At 48.8% G+C, this 22184-nt stretch overlaps 1 protein-coding gene across 4 annotated transcripts; it reads right to left on the reverse strand.

Annotated features, from left to right (window-relative positions):
* Window positions 1-2656: 2656 nt before the first annotated feature.
* On the reverse strand, window positions 2657-21273 carry LOC119464146 (zinc finger protein 135-like). 4 transcript variants are annotated; one of them, XM_049656230.1, is made up of 3 exons: window positions 21134-21273; window positions 5559-6070; window positions 2657-5390 (listed from the first exon to the last, which is right to left on the reverse strand). In XM_049656230.1, exons 2-3 carry the CDS (start codon window positions 5768-5770, stop codon window positions 4901-4903), a joined length of 702 nt encoding a protein of 233 aa, XP_049512187.1. In that variant the 5' UTR covers window positions 5771-6070; window positions 21134-21273; the 3' UTR covers window positions 2657-4900. The 4 variants fall into 4 exon arrangements, with proteins under 4 accessions (XP_049512187.1, XP_037580914.1, XP_037580913.1 ...); XM_037724986.2 differs by adding an exon at window positions 12160-12264 and having other exon boundaries at window positions 2657-6070; XM_037724985.2 differs by having other exon boundaries at window positions 2657-6070.
* Window positions 21274-22184: the final 911 nt, after the last annotated feature.

Genomic DNA, 22184 nt, shown 5'->3' on the forward strand with positions numbered 1-22184 from the left:
GATGGTTCGATGATGTCCTTTGTAAGCATTTTCTCGACTTCGGATTGAATTACGCGCCGTTCAGTCGCAGACACTCTGTAAGGACGCCTATGGATGGGACTGGCGTTGCCGGTGTCAATGCGATGAGTCACAACTTTTGTCTGGCTGAGATGGGGCGAAGCAAAATCAAAAACGTCGCTGTAAGCGGCTAGCAAATGATGAAGGTCGTCAGACTGAGCAGCCGAAAGGTCGGGGGCGATCATGGCGTCAAAATGTGCATCAAATGAAGTACTAGTGTCAGGGCACAGGGTCGTGTGCGTCTAAAGGTGCTATATGTCCCAGCGTGATACCTTCGGGAAGAAACTGTGGAGTCCGTCCAAAGTTCAGAATAGGGATACATGCCCGGTTCGCAGAAACAGTCACAACAGAGTGAGGGAGGGCTACCTGCCTTGTTAAAAGAGCGTCTAGGGAAGGAGAGATGACGTAGTCGCCGTCACAAATGGCGGAATCAGAGGTCAGTGTGACATACGTCGCGGCGGCTGGTCGAAGGCGAACAAACTCGGCGACACATAAACGCGGCTGTGACTCGGTGGGGAGATCGGGTACAAAAGGAAGTTCCAACTGGAGAAGGCCAGAAGAGCAGTCGATGAGGGCAGAATTGGTACTCAGGAAGTCGTGGCCGAGGATGACTTCATGTGGACACTGCTGCAGAACGGCGAATAGAACTGAGGTCTGGTGACTGGCGAAGCTCACACGCGCAGTGCACATCCCAACGACGCAAGATGTGCCGCCGTCGGCTACACGAACGACAGGCGACGCCGCGGGCGTCAGAACCTTGCGGAGACGACGAGAAAGGCGAGCGCTCATAATCGATAATTGCGCCCCCGTGTCTATGAGCGCCGAAACAGGCACGCCGTCCACTTCTATGTCCAAAAGGTTTTGTCGGGTGGTCAGGGTCAACAGAGGATTTCTGGGTCGGTTGGTCAATGCAGCATCACCTCCGGGAGCTGCACCGGTCAGTTTTCCGAAGAGGGACGGCGGGGGTATGGCGACGGTGAGCGACGGGCAATCGGTGAGCGAGAACGCCGGTTCTGTGGGGACGGCGAGTGGCGATCGTAGTGTGGAGTCGGAGCAGCAACATCACAGTGCGGCAGGTCATTGCGGGCATGAAAAGGCGAGAACCGGCTGTCTTCTGGGCGGTAAGCGTACGCGGGACGAGGAGATGAAATCTGACGATAGCGACAATGGCGGGAAATATGACCAACTCCATTGCAATTAAAGCATATGGGCTTGTCGTCATGTGTGCGCCACTGGTTTGGGTCGCGGTATCGGAGGTAGGTTGATTGTGGGCGGGGAGGTCGAAAGAAATTGCCGACCGTAGGGCTACTTACGGAACAGATCGGACGGATGCCTGCGTTCGCCAGCTCTTCGCGTACGACAGCCTGAATCAGAGATACTGCCGGGCGGGACTCGTCGTAAGAACGTATCGGGGGAACCGACGGAGACGCAGCCTCAATCTCACGCCGGACAAGACGCAGCAAGTTTTCGGTACCAGGCGGCTGGACGTCTTCACACGATGAACTAGCGGCGGTATTAGGGAGCCGAACGAATTGTCGTGAGACACGACGGCTCTTTGCTTCTTCAAAGCGTCGGCACTCTCTTATAATGTCGTCGACCTTCGAGCAGTCCTTGTACACGAGTAAATTAAAGGCGTCGTCTGCAATGCCTTTAAGAATGTGGCTGACCTTGTCAGCTTCGAGCATCTTGTCATCGACCCGCCGACAGAGTGCTAATACATCTTGAATGTACACAACGTACGGTTCAGTCGATGTTTGGGCCCGGCACGAAAGTTCCTTCTTGGCGGCTCGCTGGCGGCCAAGTGGCTTCCCAAAGAGTTCCTGCAGTTTTTGCTTGCAAGTGTCCCAACTGGTCAATTCCTCCTCGTGTGTTCGGATTCAAACACGGGCCGTTCCCTCGAGGTAATAAATGATGTTCGCTAGCATTAGAGTCGGGTCCCAACGGTTGCTCTTGCTGGCGCATTCGTATTCGATTAGCCAGTCTTCAACGTCCTTGTTGTCAGTGCCCGAGAAGGCGCCAGGATCCCGGAGTTGAGTCAAGACAATCGGTGCTGTGGTAGCCGAAGCTGAAGCAGCGGCTCTTTCAGTCGACATGGTCGAAGGGCCCACGAGGTTTCCGCTTCGAAGTTCCGTGATGTGCTGGTGATGTACCCCGCACTTCCACCAAGATGTTACGGGGAGATTTACAGAAAAGGGGGTTTATTCACACTATGTACAAGAAGACTAAATGTTGGCCAACAACAACAAAGATGGCGAACCACAGTTTCACCTCTTCCTCGTCTCTTCGGCTCTATGCTTCAGCATCTTCTTTGTCTGCCGGACAACTGGCTCATAACAATATCAACAATTACCGATACCCATTCACAAAACAGTCTTTTATTTAGTGCGCTGAAACTAGACTTACCCAACTGATTTCGTAATTAGCAGCTAAATACTAGAATGCAGCAAAGAAATGCTTATATGCCAGACAATAAAAAGCTTAAACATCACAATAATGGAAAGACCTCCAAAGACTCGTACATGTATAGAACCTACAGGCAGTAAAAATATGAGTCTTACAGAAAAAGCTCAGAAAAATTTGGAAGCGGGCTAGCTGGTAATCCATGAGTAGCGTTGAGGTCGAAATTGACACAAAGGACAAGGAACCAGACAGACAAACGCTAACTTTGAAGTATTTTATTAAGAAAAATAACACATATATATACCGTATTTATTCGAATCTAGGCCGATAGTTTTTTTCAAATAATCACATACGAAACTCTAGGGTCGGCTTAGATTCGAGGATTTAAAAAAACGCGCCAGTTTTTCATTGAAACTGATAAATATGGTGCATAGTTAGCGCCATCTAGAAAAGTCAGTATCGCAGCCGCTACTAGCCGCGCCAGTAGCCAACTGAAGTACATGAGTGACGTCGCCATTTTGACCTACGTCGTATCGGTAGTATCGGTATGGTGCAGCATCGGCGCGCGGTGTGGCGTTAACGTAATGGCACCAAATGGGCGATGCCACTATAGTGCCGCTTTCTAAACGAATACTGTATTTACTCGAATCTAACGCGCACTTTCAACACGACCCTAAATCTGCGTCGGCATTTCAAAATGGGCGCCTCGCACGCGCGTCGAGCCTAGCTACCGTAGCATGCGGAAGCTTCCTCCGTGTGCTGCAGTACACGTGCTTAGGCAATAGTCTACCGTCTGTCTTCACGTTCCCAGCGTCTGCTCTATCTAGCAGCATGAAGTACCGAGTTCATCATGATGCCGCATTTAAAAGGAAAGATCATCTGTGCGGAGACGGACGGAAATCGGGCCGCATCACGGGCGTTCGGAGAATCCGAAACTTGCGAGCTGGACTGGCGCAAACAGAAGGAGAGGATTTTCGCCAGCAAAGCAATGCGGAACGGTTTCAGTGGACCGAAGCAGGACGTAATCTGCGACGATCCACTCCGGCGATACGATCGCCTTGGCCCTATCTTGAAAGCAATCTGCGACGGGTAAAGTCCGCCGCGTGCCGTGTTTTCGCCGCGTTGAAGCGAGAGGCATGCTAGCACGAAGGCGCGCTTCGTCTCCAGCGTTCTGACAGTTCGTTTCCGCGGTCAACGAGCGAGATGTGTTCATGTTTGCTTGTGCGCGCGTGACGCCGTGCTTGTTAATAGCGGTCTACTAATTTGCTATCGCATTCGATGCACCGCCTTTCGGGCGAAACTGCGACTTTTTTTTATTCATTGTAACTTCAGTGCATCGGGAGGAAATCTATTTTTCCAAATGACAGAAAGTTGTATTTCTGTTTGAAAGCATGAGGTGCGCGCTACTGGTAAAGGACTTTTTTTTCCTCATGGAAAACGGGTGCGCGTTACAATAGAGGAATCGTGAGAATCGAGTAAATACGGTAGTTGTGCTAGCTGCAGAGGCATCGTCAAACGTTCAAGCCGGGCGGAACTTCGGCATCGGTCTATCGTTGGAGGGGGCCACGGGAGATGGTTTTTGAGTGCGCCGCAACGTGCGCTCCTTCCAAAAATGCAGCATCTCTAATGCGCTGGCTGGTACTGAACATAGCGCACTGTTTGAAGATGTCAGCAGTAAGGAAGATAGCGACGAGGCTAGCAGCGATGGTGACATAGAATGAGCTCGGCATGTTCAAATTTAATAAATGCTGTTTCATTTTGCGAATGCTGTCCTCGCTTTTTCGTTCGGCCTACATTCGAGGTAAGTTTTTTTTTTTTTTGTGACTTCGAACTTTTGGGGGGTCGGCTTAGAATCGGAGTCGGCCTAGATTCGAGTAAATACGGTATACACTTGGTGTTCCATGAAAAAGCTAAGTAAAACATGAAATTGAGGAAATAATGAGAAGTTTCACTACTCAGCGCTACTGTGACAAGTGAACTCAGGAAAGTCAATTCTTTTGGCAAAAGATGCCTCGACATGACTTTTACAAGTGAACCCTCTGAACATCGAATTTTTTATGCTTCAACGATTTCTTATGTGCACTGGCTTGGGGACCTGTACAGAGCTTTTTTTTTAAGTATGAAACGCACTGAAACAGCCTCTTACATTTTGGATGCGCAGGCGAACCTACAGTGAGGACTTTCAAGAGAACCTTTGAGGACATGAAGGGTGCTTAGATGGCATCTCGCCTCTGTGGGTGAGCATGTGTTGGTTCAGGAGACTCTTTTGTGAGAAGCTTTGAGGGCATGCACCGCATTGAAATGACCTCTCGCCTGTGTGTATAAGCACGTGATTGTTCAATGTGGACTTTTACAAAAAGGTCCAACACGAAGGGCAGTAAAACAGCCTCTCACATTGCTAGATGTGCAAGTGAACCTTTAGTGCAGACTTTTGCGAGAAGCTTCAAGGGCACGAAAGGCGCTGAAGTGGCATATCGCCTGTGTGGGTGCGCAGATGTCGGTTCAAAATACTCTTTTGTGAGAAGCTCTGAGAGCATGCAGGGCAATGAAATGGCCTGTCGCCTGTGTGGATGCGCACGTGATCCTTCAATGTGGACTTGCTTGAGAAGCACCAAGGACACAGAGGGCACTGAAATGGCTTTTCGCCTGTGTGCGTGCGCAGGTGTTGTTTCAGGTGACTCCTTTGTAAGCAGCTATGAGGACATGCAGGGCACTGAAATGGCCTCTCGCCTGTGTGGATGCGCACATGTTTCTTCAGTGTGGTCTTGAGTGAGAAGCTCCGAGGGCACGACGGGCATTGAAATGGCCTTTCGCCTGTGTGGGTGCGTAGGTGTTGGTTCAGATGACTTTTTCGTGAGCAGCTGTAAGGGCATGCAGGGCACTGAAATGGCCTCTCTCCTGTGTGGATGCGCACGTGATTCTTCAGCGTGGACCTGTCCGAGAAGCTCCAAGGGCATGCAGGGCAATGAAATGGTCTCTCGCCTGTGTGGACGCGCACGTGACTCTTCAGTGTAGAGTTGTCCGAGAAGCACTGAGGGCATGAAGGACACTGAAATGGCCGCTCGCCTGTGTGGATGTACACGTGATTCTTCAGTGTAGACTTGTCCGAGAAGCACTGAGGGCATGAAGGGCACTGAAATGGCCTTTCGCCTGTGTGGGTGCGTAAGTGTCGGGTCAGATGACTTTTTTGTTTAAAGTTCTGAGGGCATGCTGGGCACGGAAATGGCCTCTCGCCAGTGTGGATGCGCATGTGACCCTTCAGTGTGCACTTTCTTGAGAAGCTCCAAGAGCATAACGGGCAATGAAATGGCATCTCACCTATGTAGATGTGCAGGTGTTGCTTGAGACTGGCGTTTTGCGAAAAGCTCCAAGAGCATAAAGAACCCTCAAATGGCCTCTTGGCTGTGTGGGTTGCAGGTGCTTTTCAGTTTGAATGTTCGCAACCAGCTCCAAGGACACAAATAGCATTCAAATGGACGCTGGCCTGTATGGTCCGTGGTGCGTGCTTCAGATCCTGTTTATGTGTCTCATAGGCGCAGGAGTTACAGCAGTGGCAGAATCCGTGATATGACTGCACCAGCCGCAGTTGCTTGACAGCTGGAATGCCTCAATGCTGCACCAAGAAAAGAAGACATATCTGAGAAATGCTTTTCACTTCAAAACAAAAATGCCATTACAAAATGCCAAAGGAATGTAAGAACACAGATACTAGTGCTAAAAATCTGCTTTTTCATCATTCAATAAGTCTTCATGGGAATTTCAGATCAGATCAGAGAACAGCAGGACAACCATTATGATTTGTGCAACATAGTTTTGTTTGCAGCTTGTGAAACCTACACATATCTCGCTTAAAACATGTTTTAATTGTAAAACATAGAGCGAGAGGACTGGGAGTATAGTAATAGTGAAAGCTGCCGTTGCAACGAAGTGTGACAGCCTGAATATTTAGTAATACCACCATGGGTGTGGTTACCAAAATAAGAGCAGCATTTTGTATCGAACTAGGAATCACCATATTGCGTGTTGGGGTAGACTGTTACATTTTTGAAATCCATTTAAAAATACTGCAGACGCCATTGAGAATAGGGAGGAGTGAATATACTGAAAATCCAAAAATCAAGGAACTAAATAACACAAACACTGTAAAAAAATTAGCATAACAATTCAACTTATAAATATGTTTATATTTTATTGCGATAGCAATTATATGGACACTTCCACCGGATTTCTGCCGTCGGCGTCGCCGTGAGGTTCCGTATAGATAAAATCTTCGCCGCGCGCCGTATGCCCGAGCGGAAGCGTGCGGGGACGCACGCTGTCATGAAGAGCGAACGCACTCAATCTTCCACGCGCAAGCAAGGAAGCGGGAAGCGAGCGCCGGAGGGAGCGGGGGGGGGGGGCATTTCTACTCTGCCAACAACCGCGCTCGTCGCTCGCTCGCACCGTCTCTTATCTCCACACGGCTCTGACCTTTATGCGCTGTGCATTCGCCGCTCAGTTTCCGTTGCAGCGATAGACCGCACGTACCTTCGCCCGCTGCGGCGTATATGCGCTTGCTGCCAGCGTTTCGACAGTCGTTGTCTGCAGTCATTCAGTGTGATCTATTCCTGTTTGTGCGCGCTCACACCACAGTTAGTAATAGTCGGGCCACATTTTCCAACGCATGCTACACATGCAATCCTGCCCGGATCGGCAGTGCAGCGCTACAGGTGTGTCCCTTCGCACGCGCTGCCCCGGGCAGCGCTTCTCATGAACACCACCGTTTCACACGCGCCTTCTCGTGGTCATCGAGTCTCTCTTCATGCCGGTCTACTTACGCCGCAGCACACCTGCTTACTTAATCAGCTCATGTTTACTACAATTCATATTGCTACCAAAGCCGCTCACCTTACTTCGTATGACATTGCTGTGTTGCTATTGCATTCATTGCTTCGCCCTTAGGGCGAAACTGTGACATTTCTTACTTTCAACGTAGCTTTTAGGCAATTCATTCCATTCCATGCCTAATAAAAAATGAATATCTATATCCTTCACGGCATCTAGCTCTGTATTATTCATCTGCGATTTTGATGAGCGTTCACACAAAAAACAGGTAAAGTGATTTCCAAATGTTGGACGTTGTCGTGGTACATTACATACAATAACTTTAGTCTGGTGCGTCGTGACTGGAGAAGAGCTATTCACTGTACTTCTAATTTAGCAATTTTTTTTTGTGTACAGATACCATGAAGCTGATGCATATTCGAGGAAAGGTTTGACAAGCATAGTGAACACTGTAAGCTTTACCTGTATGGAGGCTCCTGAAAGTTTGTGATGAAGGCCCCATAAAGTTCTCAGAGTGCTCACGGAAATATTTTCAATGTGCTTGATCTGCCTCATGCGTTCTATTAGCATTACCCCGAGATACCAATAGGCAGAAACATCATTAAGTACAGTGTTGCCAATGAAATTGGGAAAGTGTAAAGGTGTGTTCTTGCTGCTTATCTTCATAACAGAGTGCTTATTCATGTTTAAGGTCATTTCACACACTTCACACCAATGGCAAACCTTATGAAGATTATTTCTTGGGCTAGTTCAATCGGCTTTTGATGGAACTACTGCGTACATGTGTACTGCATCCGTGAAAAACTTTATTTCCAATTGGGATCAACTATGTTTGCTATGTCACTGACATACATTAGAAAGTGAGTCCCAGGACTGACCCACGTGGGACGCCTGACATGACAGGAAGTGTCTCAGATATACAATTGCCGACCTCGATGTATTGAACACTGTTTCCGAACACTGTTTCCGATATTCGTATCTAACTTTGGTATGGGTATGATCCAAGAAGTTTGCACACTGCATTAATGATGCATTAAATACATATAATTATAGTAAATGTATTCCAACTTTTTTCCTTCCTCGATACAATATCGTGCTGACATCCTTGATATTTTTCATTTATTAATTACACATAAAATAAATTGCAACAAAAAAATGTATGTTACGGTCAGCTGTATAAAAATGTGCTTAAATGTCACAATTGGCCCAACAGAAGCCGTTGATCCTGGGTTTGATACTTAAACCGGGACAAACTTTTCTTCGACTGCGAAGTTTGTTTTCAGAGAAGCCCGAATGCTTTTCATTTGTAGATTTCTGCTACTCTCAGGCTAATGCCAATTTTTTTCCCCACAAAACTTTCTGCGCTTTTACGGATTTCCACTTATTACAAGAGGTAAAAGAAGGTTGACTCTTATTCATTTGTGGAATTTGCACATCCTGGCAGTGAAGTCCAGCTTAACCGATGCTTGTATTTGGACTACCCCATTATTAGGTCTCACGCTAACCTTGAAGACAAAAGACATCAGCACCATCCAGAAGACGCACTAGAACATGAAGACGAATCAGAGGCACTCAATCATTGTCACTACTGTTACATCGTCTATCAGGCATGGGCACTGCAAGCGGAGTCAACTCAGTAAAACAACTTCTCCGATAGTGTCTGCCCATTCTTGGCCGCACCCCACTTTTATTTGAAGCTATGACGTTATACTGGGTGTCCCAGTTAACTTGGACCAAGATTTAAAAAATGACCAACAGCTCTAGAGAAATCATACCGACTGCATAGTAGCGACAGTCGTGTGTACTTACAGCCAGTATTTTTTCTTCACGAAGTACTAATTCAGTGCTTTTAATTAGTGAACTTTTTAATTATTGCTTGAATCACAAACATGTAAATTACAAAGTTGTAGGGCACCTCAAAAAAACCTACGAATCAAGCATTTACTTCGTGCTGAAGTGTGCCTGGTTGTTTTGTCTAAGAAAAAACAAAAGCCCACGAAACATGAAATAGATGCCGCTACTCAAGCGCTCCCAAGTGAATAGCCACGAATACATGGCTTTACTAGCAGCGGAAGCTAGATACAGGGCTTCACGCTATTTGATGCTCGCGGCATCATGAGAACACACCATTGACGCATTGATAAGCGTAGTGGAGCCATAGGGGGAATTTCGAAGCCGGGAAATCGTGACGGCGCACTTGGCAGTGTAATTTTGCGCAGTTTTTTTGAACATTGGTTGAATTTCTTTTGTAGCTTTGTGTCATGATACGCAAAGGTTAAAGCTATCCCGAGTGTCTCATGATCGAGCACAACATTCTTGCGTCCGCAGATGCTGACGCTTAACGCACCACGCTAGTTAGGTCGCGATACCTCTCGAGCCATCCTACATGACGAAGCCTTGTACGATGCGGCAATAAACGAATGCATCCGTATATCTTTCAAAGGTTGCTTGGAGGCGCCTGAGTAGCGGCGTGCGAGCGCGCATCTATTTCATATTTCGTGGGCTTTTGTTTTTTCTTACAAAAAACAACCAGGCACACTTCAGCACGAAATAAATGCTTGATTCGGAGGTTTTTTTGAGGTGCCCTACAACTTTGTAATTTACATGTTTGTGATTCAAGCAATAATGAAAAAGTTCACTAATAAAAGCAATTAATTAATAAATACTTCGTGATGAAAAAAAAATACTGGCTGTAAGTACACAAGACTGTCGCTACTATGCAGTCAGTACGGTTTCTCTAGAGCTGTTGTGTCGTTTTTTAAACCTTGGTCAAAGTTAACTGGAACACCCGGTATATATATGTGCGTGGTGATGTAACAAATGACAATGGAAACCAAGAACAAGAAACAACTGCTGCACACAACATACTCCTTGCCTTTAAAAAACTAGAACACTTGACAAAGACAGTCTAAGTGGTGACAAAACCATGCTGCTATGCCCGACGTCGGCAAGCACGAGTTGTTCTAGGCCCTGGCTGTGCTGTAACACTCTGGGGTAGCGAAGGGGTCTCTACATGACTACATTGTCTAGAGTGCCTTATGCAGGTCTTCAGTGAAGCTCAACACTGAAGACCTGCATAAGGCACTCTAGGCAATCCTGCGGCATTCCATGTACTGTTGTCTTTCAGCAGGAAAGCACTACTTCCCTTCTTACCCACTATCTTCAAGGGTTTGCTGTAGGATAAATTTCCCTTTCTGTAAACGCTCACAAAACCACCCGAACGAAATGTCAGAATCTTCACCCCTCGCTTTAAATCTGTATACTCCTTGCTTATCATCTGCGTATCTTTCACTCTTTTTTGCAATTGGGCAATTTCTGGTGCGGGCTTGTAAAAAAAGGCTGGGCTTGGAAATGTACAGCATGGTGCGTGTCCATGCAAGAGCACAGCTGGCAGCACCGCCATTGTTGCATGTGGTGTGGTACGCTAAACAGCAAAGTATTCCAATAGTGCTGTCTCAATAGGTCGCTTTGCCAAGACTGCAAGCTGAACAGTATTTCAAGACCCTGTTGAAACGTTCGACTTGTCCGTTACTTTGGGGATGATAGATCGATGAGTAGGACTGTTTAATTCCACGTTTTCGGAGAAAATCCTTGAAGAATTCAGTTGCGGTCCATGAGCTGTTAAAATCTCATCTGGATACCCCTTTCAACTGAAAACTGCTGTCAAGAACCTGATGAGTGCATCAGATGTCACACTTAAAAAACTTCAAATACAGTCGAATCTCATTAATTCGAACTGACGCTCTGGTCCCATTAAGTTATGTGTATTTCTATAAGCGAAAACGCTCGGTAATTCGAACGCAAAAGCATTTGCGACGGTTAATTCGAACATACCGCGGACCGACAATGCTGTCAGCAGCGCGCCAAATAACGCGGCTGCGCCTCCGACCGGCACTGCTCCGACATCGCCATAAAGCAAAAGCTTAGGCGTGACCCCTTAACGCAGTGGCCGAGGCCCAGTCCAGCCAACGAAATTGCCCACGCCGGCAAACGCTCACTTCCCGATAACGACAGACAATGAAACTTCAGGGAGCGGCCTAAGCTGGCGCTGGGCCGGCTGGACCGGCGGCGCCGGCATCCCCCCCCCCCCACCGGCAAACGCTCGTTTCCCGATAACGGCAGAAAACGAAACTTCGGGGAGCGGGCTAATATGCGCCGGCCGACTGTACCGGCGGTGCCGAGCACGCACGGAGACAGTCGAAGGGAGGGAGCTGCAAGGGAGCTGAGAGAGAGGGCGAGGGGAGCCACCGAAGCCACTGCCACAGAAGAGACGGAGTTGCCGAGGCCAAATCCGCTTCCCTGCTGCCCTCCTCCCTCACCTTCGACGGTCTCCGCGCCGCCCGTCGTCGTCCGCTCCCTGAAGTTTCGTTTGCTGCCGTTATCGGGAACCGAGCGTTGGCCGGCGTGGGCAGTTGCGCGCCGCGATATTTCGCGACTCGCACCATTCATGCATTGTGCTATAGTGTTCGAATACTTGAAAAATACGTCCTTTTTTTAATTCAAACTTCTTTTAATTCGAACAAATTTCCGGGCCCCTTCAAGTTCGAATTATCGAGATTCAACTGTAGTCTACTGAAGTTAACACAAATTCGCAGCTCTCCTTAGCCCTTGTGAAGGGACCGACAATGTCCAGCACTAGTTTCTGCCAAACACGAGTTCGCAGCTCTCCTTAGCCTTTGTGAAGGGACCGACAATGTTCAGCACTAGTTTCTGCCAAGCACACTCACATAGCAGAATTGGTTCCAGTGGTGCTATCGCAGGTTTCCCTGACTTGTCTGCCGCTTGAAAGACACTGAAAGAGCAGATTGCCTGCCCCACCTGTTTGCCGTGTCCTGGCCAACAATACTGGTTGCAAAGCCTCAGTTTTGTGTCAATTACCTGGTGGCCTTCACGCGCTGTTTCCACGAGAAGTGACGTCAGTGCAATCGGGATGGCCAGGCACTCGTCCTGTAATAGCAGGCTGTCCAAGACTGCCAGCTCATCCTGCATGTAGAAAAAGGGGTGCAGCTCAGGCCAAAGGCTGCATTTCGCTAGCAACTTAGTTGTGATGCAAGTCATCACCTGCTGTAACAGTGAGTCGGGACTGAAGAGCTTCTTGAAGTTGTGCCTTTGTGATGCAGGTGGAAACGAGACATGACTTTTTTTTCGTGTTCCCCTGACAGAGGCAATCGCAATAACGCATCCCCCACCTTGTTATCACTTCCACGGTGGTACAGCACACCAAAATTGTAGTATAGAAGATGCGCCGGCCACCTTGCAATTCGTGTAGACCAGCGACCGGTGTCTCGGGATGGGAGGAGAGTAACTAGAGCTTGATGGTCATTTCCTAGCTCGAACTTCCTTCCCCAAAGTAAAATGTGCCAACGTTCACACGCCCATACGCATGCGATCACCTCCTTCTCCCCTATGGAGTATTTGTGCTCCGCTTGCGACAGAGTTTGAGATTCGAAGGCAACGGGTGCGGAATTCGTTTCCGTACCTTTGTTGGAGCACAGCTTCTAGCCTGCAGTCGGAAGCATCTGTAGTTACTACCGCAGGTAGCGAGGGGTTACACATTTGCACAGCCTTGCAAGTTGCGAGCACTTGCTTTACCTCTCGAAAGCTTTGAGCGGTTGTGCCGTCCCAGGAAAAAGAAGCTCCTTGACAAGATAACTGGCAAAGAGGCTTTACAACGTCAGCAGAGTGGGATATGAACTTGGCATAGTAGCTGACGAATCCGAGGAAGGAACGCAGCTCAGTGATGTTCGTGGGCACTGGAGACAGAACTACAGCCTTCACCTTTGACTTCAAGGGTGCCAGATCTCTGTGGCTGATTTGTCCCAAGAATGCCAGTTCTGCATTAAACAAGCACTTTTCGCTAAGCCGCAGGCCAGCCGCCGAGATGCAGTGCAGAACATCTTGAAGGTTCGCAGAGTGTTCAGCTGCAGATTTACTGTAGACGATAGTGTCGCCTATGGAGCAAAGTACACCCCTGCAGCCCCTCAGAATTGAAGTCATCATCTTCTGGAAAGCGGCTGGTGCAGAGGTGAGGTCGAAACACATTCGACGGAATTGAAAAAGGCCATCGTGCGTAACAAATGTTGCCAGATTACGGCTTTCAGGCGTTATTTCCAGTTGATGATAAGCCCATGCCAAATCAATTTTTGAAAAGTGTGTTGACCCTGCTAGTTGGTGTAGAAGGTTGTCAGTGTGTGGGAGAGGAAATCTGTCGACAATGATAGCTCTATTAGCCTCACGCAGGTCCACACAAAGCCGAATGCTGCTGTCCTTCTTTCGAACAACCACCACAGGGGATATCCATTCAGAAGCATCCGCTCTTTCAATTATACCTGCCTGCTGGAGCCGCCGTATTTCCGCGGACACCTGCTTTCGAAGGGCCAGAGGAAGTCGACACAATTTAGTGGCTACTGGAATCGCATCCAGCTTGACGAGCAAAACCTTTTACAAGTTCCATTTAGGAGAATAAACTTTAGTGCAAGATCGTGGAGCCCAGTTGTGCCTGGAAGGTGGAGCCCTTAGTCCGGGGCCCCATAGGTAGCAGCCACCGCCTCGGCACGATCGACCAGCCATTGCTGGCCAGTCGCTGTCGTGTCAGTAAGCAGCTTACTGACACGACGCTTACAGTGGGGTTCAGAATGGGAAGGACGTTGGGAATGTCTTGGCAAAACCCCAGCATATGCAGTAGGGTGGGGCGGTCACCGCAGTGTGGGCATTGAGCTGGACCACTGGAGGGGTAGAGGTAGGAGTAGAAAAGGGGTGTCTGGAAAGTATTTGTCTGTTGTCGCCGACAGCCTGTCGGCGAGTAAGGGAAGGATGAGGTGTCGGGTAGTGTTGCCGAGTTAGGCGTATCTCAGCAAGATGTGTACGAGAAAGTTTCGAGTCAGATGATGGCACAGTGATCCCCAGCGGCTGAGTATGAGAGTTCTCGGACCAGCGCATGAGCGCGCTCATTACCAGGCATCGTTGCGTGCCTAGGCACCCAGGCCAACCGAAAAGTATGCGAGGTGGATGATAGGAAGGACTCTAGTATGGACGTGATGGTAGGATGCAATGTGTTCAAAAGGAGACGCCGACAAGCTGCCTGGGGGTGTGTGAGAATATGATTAGGGGTAGAAGGAGGGAGAGAAGAGGTGGAAAGGATTGTTCTAGCAATCGCACATTCTTCCAGGAGGGAGACATTGGTTGATGCAAGTTCCGAGGCTGCGAATTTACTACTACCAGAGTAGTAGTGGATCAGAATTCACTACTACCGTGAGTCTCCCGTGTTAATCCACTGGGCTGGCGTCAGTAAAGAGCGCACGAACAGCGCTGCAGCCCACGGGATATTCAGCGCCGCAAGTAATACGACCGATGGTCCCGGCGAGCAGTATGGTGAGTAGGCTGCATATGGAAGGGAATTGAAGATACCTCGAGCTTGGCACGTACTGCAGGGGATAGGGCTGTAGATGTAAGGACAGCAGGACTGGGTGGGTGACCAAGTGAACAAAGAAGATTCCGTCCCTGGGGTGTAGGATGCAAGCACATCAGCTAAGCGGCCTGTTGGGCTTCTACAAGTACCTTTAAAGTGTTAGTCGCCCCTAGTCACTTCAGGTTAAGGGTAGCCGTGTGCATAGGAAGGCCAAGTGCAAGTTTCTGCGCTTTCCTTAGTAGGGTAGACATACGTGCGTGTTCAGTGTGAGGTTGTGATAAGGTAGGTGGTATAGTAGGCATGAGTGTGTAGCGCCCACCGACGCTGCTAAGCGGGGACGCTTAGGTCGGCGCTCTTGGCCAGCGCTTTGGGGCAGGCTGCGAATGACGACGACAATAAAGTTGGGCGGCGCGTGCTAACGGCGCAAGCATGGCATGCGCCAGTCGGTTCTAAACGCCTGCCGAGCTGGTCTCCTTGTTCTGGCGCTCCGCTGCGACCCCTCGGTTCTCGACAGTGGTGACTCCGGCCTAAGAGATGACCGACCCCCGCAACCTCCCGCCCTCAGGCAACCTCCCGCCTGACGCTACCTTGCGCCCACGGGACGTCGCAGCTCTACAGCTCCACCTGCCCACGTTCTGCCACAAGAACCCGCAGGTTTGGTTTGCCCAGGTCGAAGCCATCTTCGATCTGCAACACATCACCTCGGAGATTTTGCGGTTTCGCCACTTACTTTGCAACCTGTCTCCTGAGGTAGCTCAAGAAGTGGCAGACGTTATCGCTGCACCTTTGAGTGATGCCCCGTACCAGCAACTGAAGCAGAGTATTTTAGAACACACCACGGCGTCCGAGAGCGCGCGCCTCCAGCGCTCGGACGCGCGCGCCTCCAGCCTTGCGGAGTGCCGCGGTTTGAGACAGGTTCAGTAGGGGAGCGGGGATCACCAATGACAAGGCTGGCAAATCAGTCATGAACAAAGTTTCGGATATAGTTATACACCTTCACGCCGCATCCAGTAGCTGCTAACTGTTCAAGAATCAAATCATGGGCAAGGTTATCGAACACCGCCTTGAGGTCTATGGCTACAGCGCGGTATTGTGCAGAACTTGGTAAGTCTGTGACATCGTGTTTCAGGCAAAGCATTATGTTCTGTGTAGATATGCCACCACGATAACCATAAAGGGTGTTGGGAAGCGCGCAAGTGTGAGAACGAAATTTATGTAAGCGGAGCTGCAGAATTTTCTTCTGCAGAAGCTTAGTGACAGTTATAGGCGCGTTGAGATAAGCCAGTGTGTTGGGAGGACCCGTCTAGTCTGCTTAACGTGGCCTGTCTGGTGGTGGGAGATATCGCTGTCATAACTGTGCTAGGCATTCGGAGTCTGAAATGTTTGTTGTGTGGAGAAGTTTTCGAATGCTTCTGGATTTCTGATTTTTGGGCTCTATTAGATGGCGTAGTAGAGATTGGGTACGTGCAGTACTGAGATTGACATTTATTTTATCACAAAGTGATTGCCAGTTTTGACTGGTAAGGCTCTGAGCGTAACGGACTGCCTTAGCTTCCTATTATGACGCTGGCAGCGCCAACGTTTGGTTAAGCTATGGCGTGCTTCCCGTAAGTGGACAAGGTGGGCATCTATGTCAGGTGCATCCGGCGTTGTGAGGGTGCGCTTGTGAAAGTCTAGCCGGGTTTGCAGTGTCTGCACCCAATCGGTGAGCGTGTCGGCTGCGGAAGTGGTGCAAGAGGATGCCCAGAAGGCAGGCCAGTCTGTTAGTCGTGCCTCCCCCCAATGTCTTTTGCATTAATTTGAGTAGTAATGACTGAGTGGTCACTACCTAAATGCTCGTGAAAGTTGTGCCAGGTGCAGGAGTGACGGCCATGATAAGGGGCAAGATCTGTGCATGTGTGCCGAGAAACGCTTGTGCAAAGACGAGTTGGTGCCAATGGGTCAGTAAGTAGCGCGAGATTGTGTTGCTGGATCAAAGTGTGGAACTTGCGGCCTTTGGGTGTGTCATAAGGATATCCCCAAGTGGTATGGGGGGGCGTTGAAATCACCCGCAATAAGTGTAGCTCTTCCCTTACACCGCACTGCTTCAAACAATGTGTCAAAACGTGCATGGCGTTCTTGGGGGCAGCTATAAACATTAAGCAGGCGGAAAGGTTGTGTGTTGCACTTGTGGGTGCTGCTAAGAAGTTCAAGCAGGACATGTGGAATGTCTCAGTTATCCAATGTAAAGTCGACCACCACATGTACACGCCTGACTAGACTAACCATGAGGTACTCCTGATTGGGATCTTTGTGTGCAGCATATACTACATATCCAGATAGACTAGGAAGGGTGCGGGGTTCCTGAAGAAATATGATGTCTGGTGGAGAAATGCGTGTTTGAAGATACTGTATGAGGCTTCCATGCTTCTTTCTGAAGCTACGGCAATTCCACTGCCCCACCATGAGTTCCAAATAGGCACTTGGTGTGGCAGGTACCTGCGCATTACATTTCGCCATCACTGCGACATGGGCTAACTTGATGGCATAAGTTGAGTTGCATCCCGCTAAAGGAAGGCAGTGCGCCCATTTTGATCGGCATGCTATTAGTTAGGCGACAGTGTCTGTCAGTTTGACAACTGCGACTTCAAGGCGTGTAAGGCGATCCTTCATAGAGGCCGGAAGCAGTCTGTTGCTCAAGTAATGTCGCGAGAGTGTCAAGGCACTGCTCAAGCCGGGTGACGCGTGTAGTTAAACTAGGCCTGATATCTCCATGGGGGCTGGCTGTGAAATCGGCATTACAGGGGTGGGGCATTTTGCACCGGCACAGCGACAGCGCAGATGGGGCAGCGAAGATGCTGTGTCGGGTTGACGTCAGCCATGTGGCCAAGTTTAGGACAGATTGTGAATCGTTGTGCACGGGGATAGTATGGCTTACACTGGTATATTGCCCTGTAATACAGCACGGTGTATGGTATTATATTGCCATGAAAAGTTATCAGAGCTGTTTCCATCTTTCCCATCCTCCGGGCAGACAATTATTGTGAAACCCGGGGTATCCAGGTTGGCCATTGATTCTTCTGAGGTCATGTGGGCTTCAATTCCGTGTAGAATTCCGCTGCAGGAATTGTCTGGGGGTGCCAGATAGATGGAGACTTGGTGGGAGGTGGCTTGAATGGCGAAAGTAGTGAGCTGGGCCAGTTTTTGGGCTACAGAGTTCTGTATGGACAAAAGACAACCAGGTTTTTGTGTTTCTGTATTTCCACTTGCGTCACTTTGTATTCGTTGTTGATGAGGAAAGCAGCAGCACGCACCGCAGACATGAGTTGGGCAGGTCAGGGTGGTCAGCACGGAGCCTCCTTGAGGTCACAAGATGACCTTGTGGCCCTGAAGCCGGGAGGTGAAGCTAGTGGTGGCTGTAGGCTTGTTGAACTGCGTGTTCTTCCGCCGATTCACAAGCGTCCAACCTTCCGAACCAGGCACAGACACCACGGAGGTAAGCGTTGAAGAAAGTCACAATGTGTTCAATGTGGCAGCAATGAACGCAGAACAGACGTGGGGACACCAGGGCTGCAGTGAGCAAGTGTCAGAGACGAATGTGGCCTCTGAGGCGTTGCCGCAGCTGCGGCCACTCGCCTACAATGCTCCGCCGAGGGGCCCAGGAAGGAGAGATGCAAACTTTGCAAAAATGGCTAGGAATCAGTCGGAGGGCTCAGGTATTTTACATCCCCATAGTCCAGGCGATGACAGCAAGCGACTGGTGGCACTCACATTACAAAGAACGCAGGGGTGGCTGTGTTAGGAGTGAAAACCAGCAGAGCGTGAAGATGCGTCCGGGCACTCACGAACCCTGACAGTGTCCCCACCAGTGACATAGGACATCCCAAATCCTGTATCGTCCGAGAACAAGTGGCTGAATTCCTCGCGAAATTCTGCAGGCAGAAGATCAGAAGCGGAACTTTTCATTTGCAGGCATTGCAATGCAGCTCCCTGTATGTGGAAGTCCAGGCTGCTGATGGCATCCAATCCGAGTACTGCGGTTCCATGCTGTACAATGTACAAGATAATGGAAGTAGTGCGTTGCTTGTAAACAATGTTTGCAGGAAAACAGCCCTTCACCATAATATTGCTGTTTTAGTAATCAAGCAAAGCAACGGCAGGTGGTGACAACTCGCTCATACCTTTAAAATGCTTCATGTAAGTGTCCTCTGTTATTATGGACATCGATGACCCCATATCTTTCTTCACAGCAATGCCTTCAACTTGCAGTTTGATATTAATGATGTAAAAAAAAAGCGCCGGTTGCAACCTGTAGCAGCATCGCGCGTTCGGCTTCCTCTTACACTTCCCCTACGCTCTCTTCGAATTCAGGACTGCGGCACATCACCTGAAAGTGGCCTACTTTTCTGCACCTTGAGCATTGCTTACGTTTGGCCTTGCAGTTTCGCGAATTGGCCAAATGCTGAATAGACCCGCAGCTTTAGCAACGACGCTGGCCTGTGTCCCTCGCAGACACCGGCTGCGTCTGACGGCACTTCTGCACTGGAGTTGTGTGTATTCATTACAACGAGCGTCGCTTGACTTGACCGAGTGCTCACCCGAATTTTGTACATGCTTTACCTCCTCTGCTTCGCAGAACTCTCGAAGACTTTTTAAGGTTGCTTTGTAATACTCTACTATTGTAACTGCCTTGTCAAGAGTCAGCGTTGCACCTTCGAAAAGCAAGAGTTCACGAAGCCTGTCCGATGCGATACCAGTAATCAGTTGGTCACGGACAGCAATGTCAGAGGATCCTTCCCATTTGCACTTCTGCGCCAACTCTCGTAAACCAGCAATGTAGAGTTCACTGGGCTCACCGGGTTACTGCAGACGCTTTTTGAACCAGTGGTGCTCGACGAGCACATTCGTAGTGGCCCGAGCAGAAAGAGCCGGTCGCATGTAGCAAGTGCTGCCTTGAACGGGTCTTCTGACAAGGACGTCGCCTCTGTAGGCGGTTTCTGCTTCTCAGGCGCAGGCAGGGCAGGTGCAATTCTCAACTGATGGTGTCCTTCCACGCCAAGAGAGTGCCTTACGTCATTGCGACGTAATTCGCTTGAGCCTGAAGCTTCCAAACAGATGTTGAAAAGGCTTTTCCACTTGTTCCATGAAATAATTGGCTGCCCAGGCGTTTGTAGGAAAGCCGGAGGGGGCGTAAGTCCCGTCATTGCAACAAACAGCAGCTGGGTTCACCCTTGTCGCCACTTTGTTATATGGCCTATCAGATATGGGCACTGCGCGCCAGGCCAACTCGGTGCATCAACTCAGTAAAAGAACTTCTCTGATAGTGTCTGCCCATTCTTGGCAGCATCCCACTTTTATTTCAAACTATGACGTTATATATACACGTGAGTGTGTAACAGATAACAATGGAAACCAAAAACAAAAAGAAACAACTGCTGGACACAACAATTACACGTAGATGAAGATAATTTAGAACCACCTCCACAACCGGGAAGGCTATGTGCTAGAACACGAAAAAGTCACATACGCCAGCTCTATCCAGTAGACAGATTCTGAGAGGGCATTGGAGAATCATGGCAGCTGCTGGCACAATCTCGCTCTCCAGGATCAATATTCTCCACTGATGTAGCATCAGCAGAGTGGCTGAGAGGTGCAAACCTGAACTGCCAATATGTTGGTTGTGAGTTCCAATCCTTATAGCAGAATAACAACTTTTCTTTCTTTGCAATTTCCTTGCAAAGGATTTTGGGATTCTAGTGATGTGCAGAAGCGGATCCCAGCGAACATAAAAAACGCCAGAGTTCTATGTCTCCTTGCATGATAACATTTTGCACATGGCAGCTACCATAGCATGCTTCAGACAAACTGAATTTTGATACATGTAACTAGAGAAATACATTCCACTGCTGCACCGTAGTTGAACCAATTAAGGAACGAAGTGAGAAAATGGATTAAAAAAAAAACAGTTGGATCAAAATTTAAACAGCTGATGAATAATTAACAGGTGCACTGAACAACGATAGTTAAAACCTCGATATTAAGAAGTCGGTAAAATCGGCACTTCGTTGTATCGAAATTCCGCTACACTGAAATTCAACCTTTTCGCTAAGTAGTGCTACCAACCGATTTTCTTTTTACTCGGATATAACTTCACCCCGTTTTCCCATTCCCCCTTTTCCCTAACATGGGCCAGCATGCCATCAACATGCATAAAGTCTTTCCGTAACATTCCATTTGCGGTAAAAGAGCATGTAAAGTTTCAATTGATTTCGCTGGTAATTTGTCCTTTTTTGCAGCAAGTCCAGGGTAGCTTTTTTTCGACTTCAGTCATGGAGAGCGAGTACTCTGTGGTATCCCGAAACATGCGGGAGACATCCTTTACCTCGCCGATCGAGATCGCTTGCACGACTAACTAGTCTTGCGGTAAGGCGAGAAGGTGTAGCGCTTGACACTACCGATACTCACGCTTGTCATTCGCCACAGGAGGTAGGGAGCATTGGTGTTGCAGAAAGCAGAAATACCCGGCACACCAAATTGGGCGCCAAAAGACACATCATAGAATAAAGAACCAACTTGTCCTCCATGCTTGTGGACCTTGTGGAATACAAAAGGCATATAGTGAGAAACTTTATGACAAAAGGCAATAGAAAACAACGCAGACGATGATGATGATAATGTAGCCGCTGCCCTTCAGAGTATTTTTAGGGTGGCGCCCTCTAGACTTTAAATTTGAATCTTGAAGGCTATGCTTTTGCTGGCTAAATGCTGCGAAAGTAATTTCGGGAGCCGAAAACACGTCATAGATGCCTTATTTTGGATACCACTTGATCAAAGAGAAAAAAAAGTTTTAAAATGAAAGATCCCCCCAAAAATTAGACAACCTACATTGCAGTTTTGTTGATGTAGAGCGAATTGTATTTATGGAGGAAGAAGTTTTTTTCCTTCTTTCATGCTTAAATCTAGTACACTCTTTATAGTTGAGTCTAAGCAGCCATAGAAGGCAGCAGACTAAGCAGACGACAAACAAGCTAGGCTGGCGTTGCAAACGCGTGGCGCCATTTTCTCTGAGACTGTCGGCGCTGATATAGCGACGATAGTGAATATTCGCTGAAAGGACGGTAACGAAGTGCTGGTGTGACCATGTGTCAGAGAGAAAGGTGAGCGAAACTTCCAAGAAGATAAAGATATCTTAATCGCGATGGATGCGGGCTGTTTCAGACTCCGCGCTGTTTTATTCGCATTTACATGTTGTCTTCGTGCACTGCGCATTCGCGATGTATTTCGCTGCAGTTTGTCTAGATTTATTGATGAAAGGAAACTCCTACATTGGCGTTTACTTTCAGGCAAGGGCATATGCATGCGCAGCCAGTACGTGCGAAGTCAGGCGCTTTTCGTCTGCTGATGCAGAGACGACGCGCATTCTCGCTCTGGTTGGCTACACCCCAGCGACCCAAGTGCAGCACACGACGTCACAACCTCAGCCCGGCGCTACCCTCTTCTACACGAGCCTGCACGA

Source organism: Dermacentor silvarum, chromosome 9, assembly GCF_013339745.2.
Source record: "Dermacentor silvarum isolate Dsil-2018 chromosome 9, BIME_Dsil_1.4, whole genome shotgun sequence".
In the NCBI taxonomy this organism is placed as follows: domain Eukaryota; kingdom Metazoa; phylum Arthropoda; class Arachnida; order Ixodida; family Ixodidae; genus Dermacentor; species Dermacentor silvarum.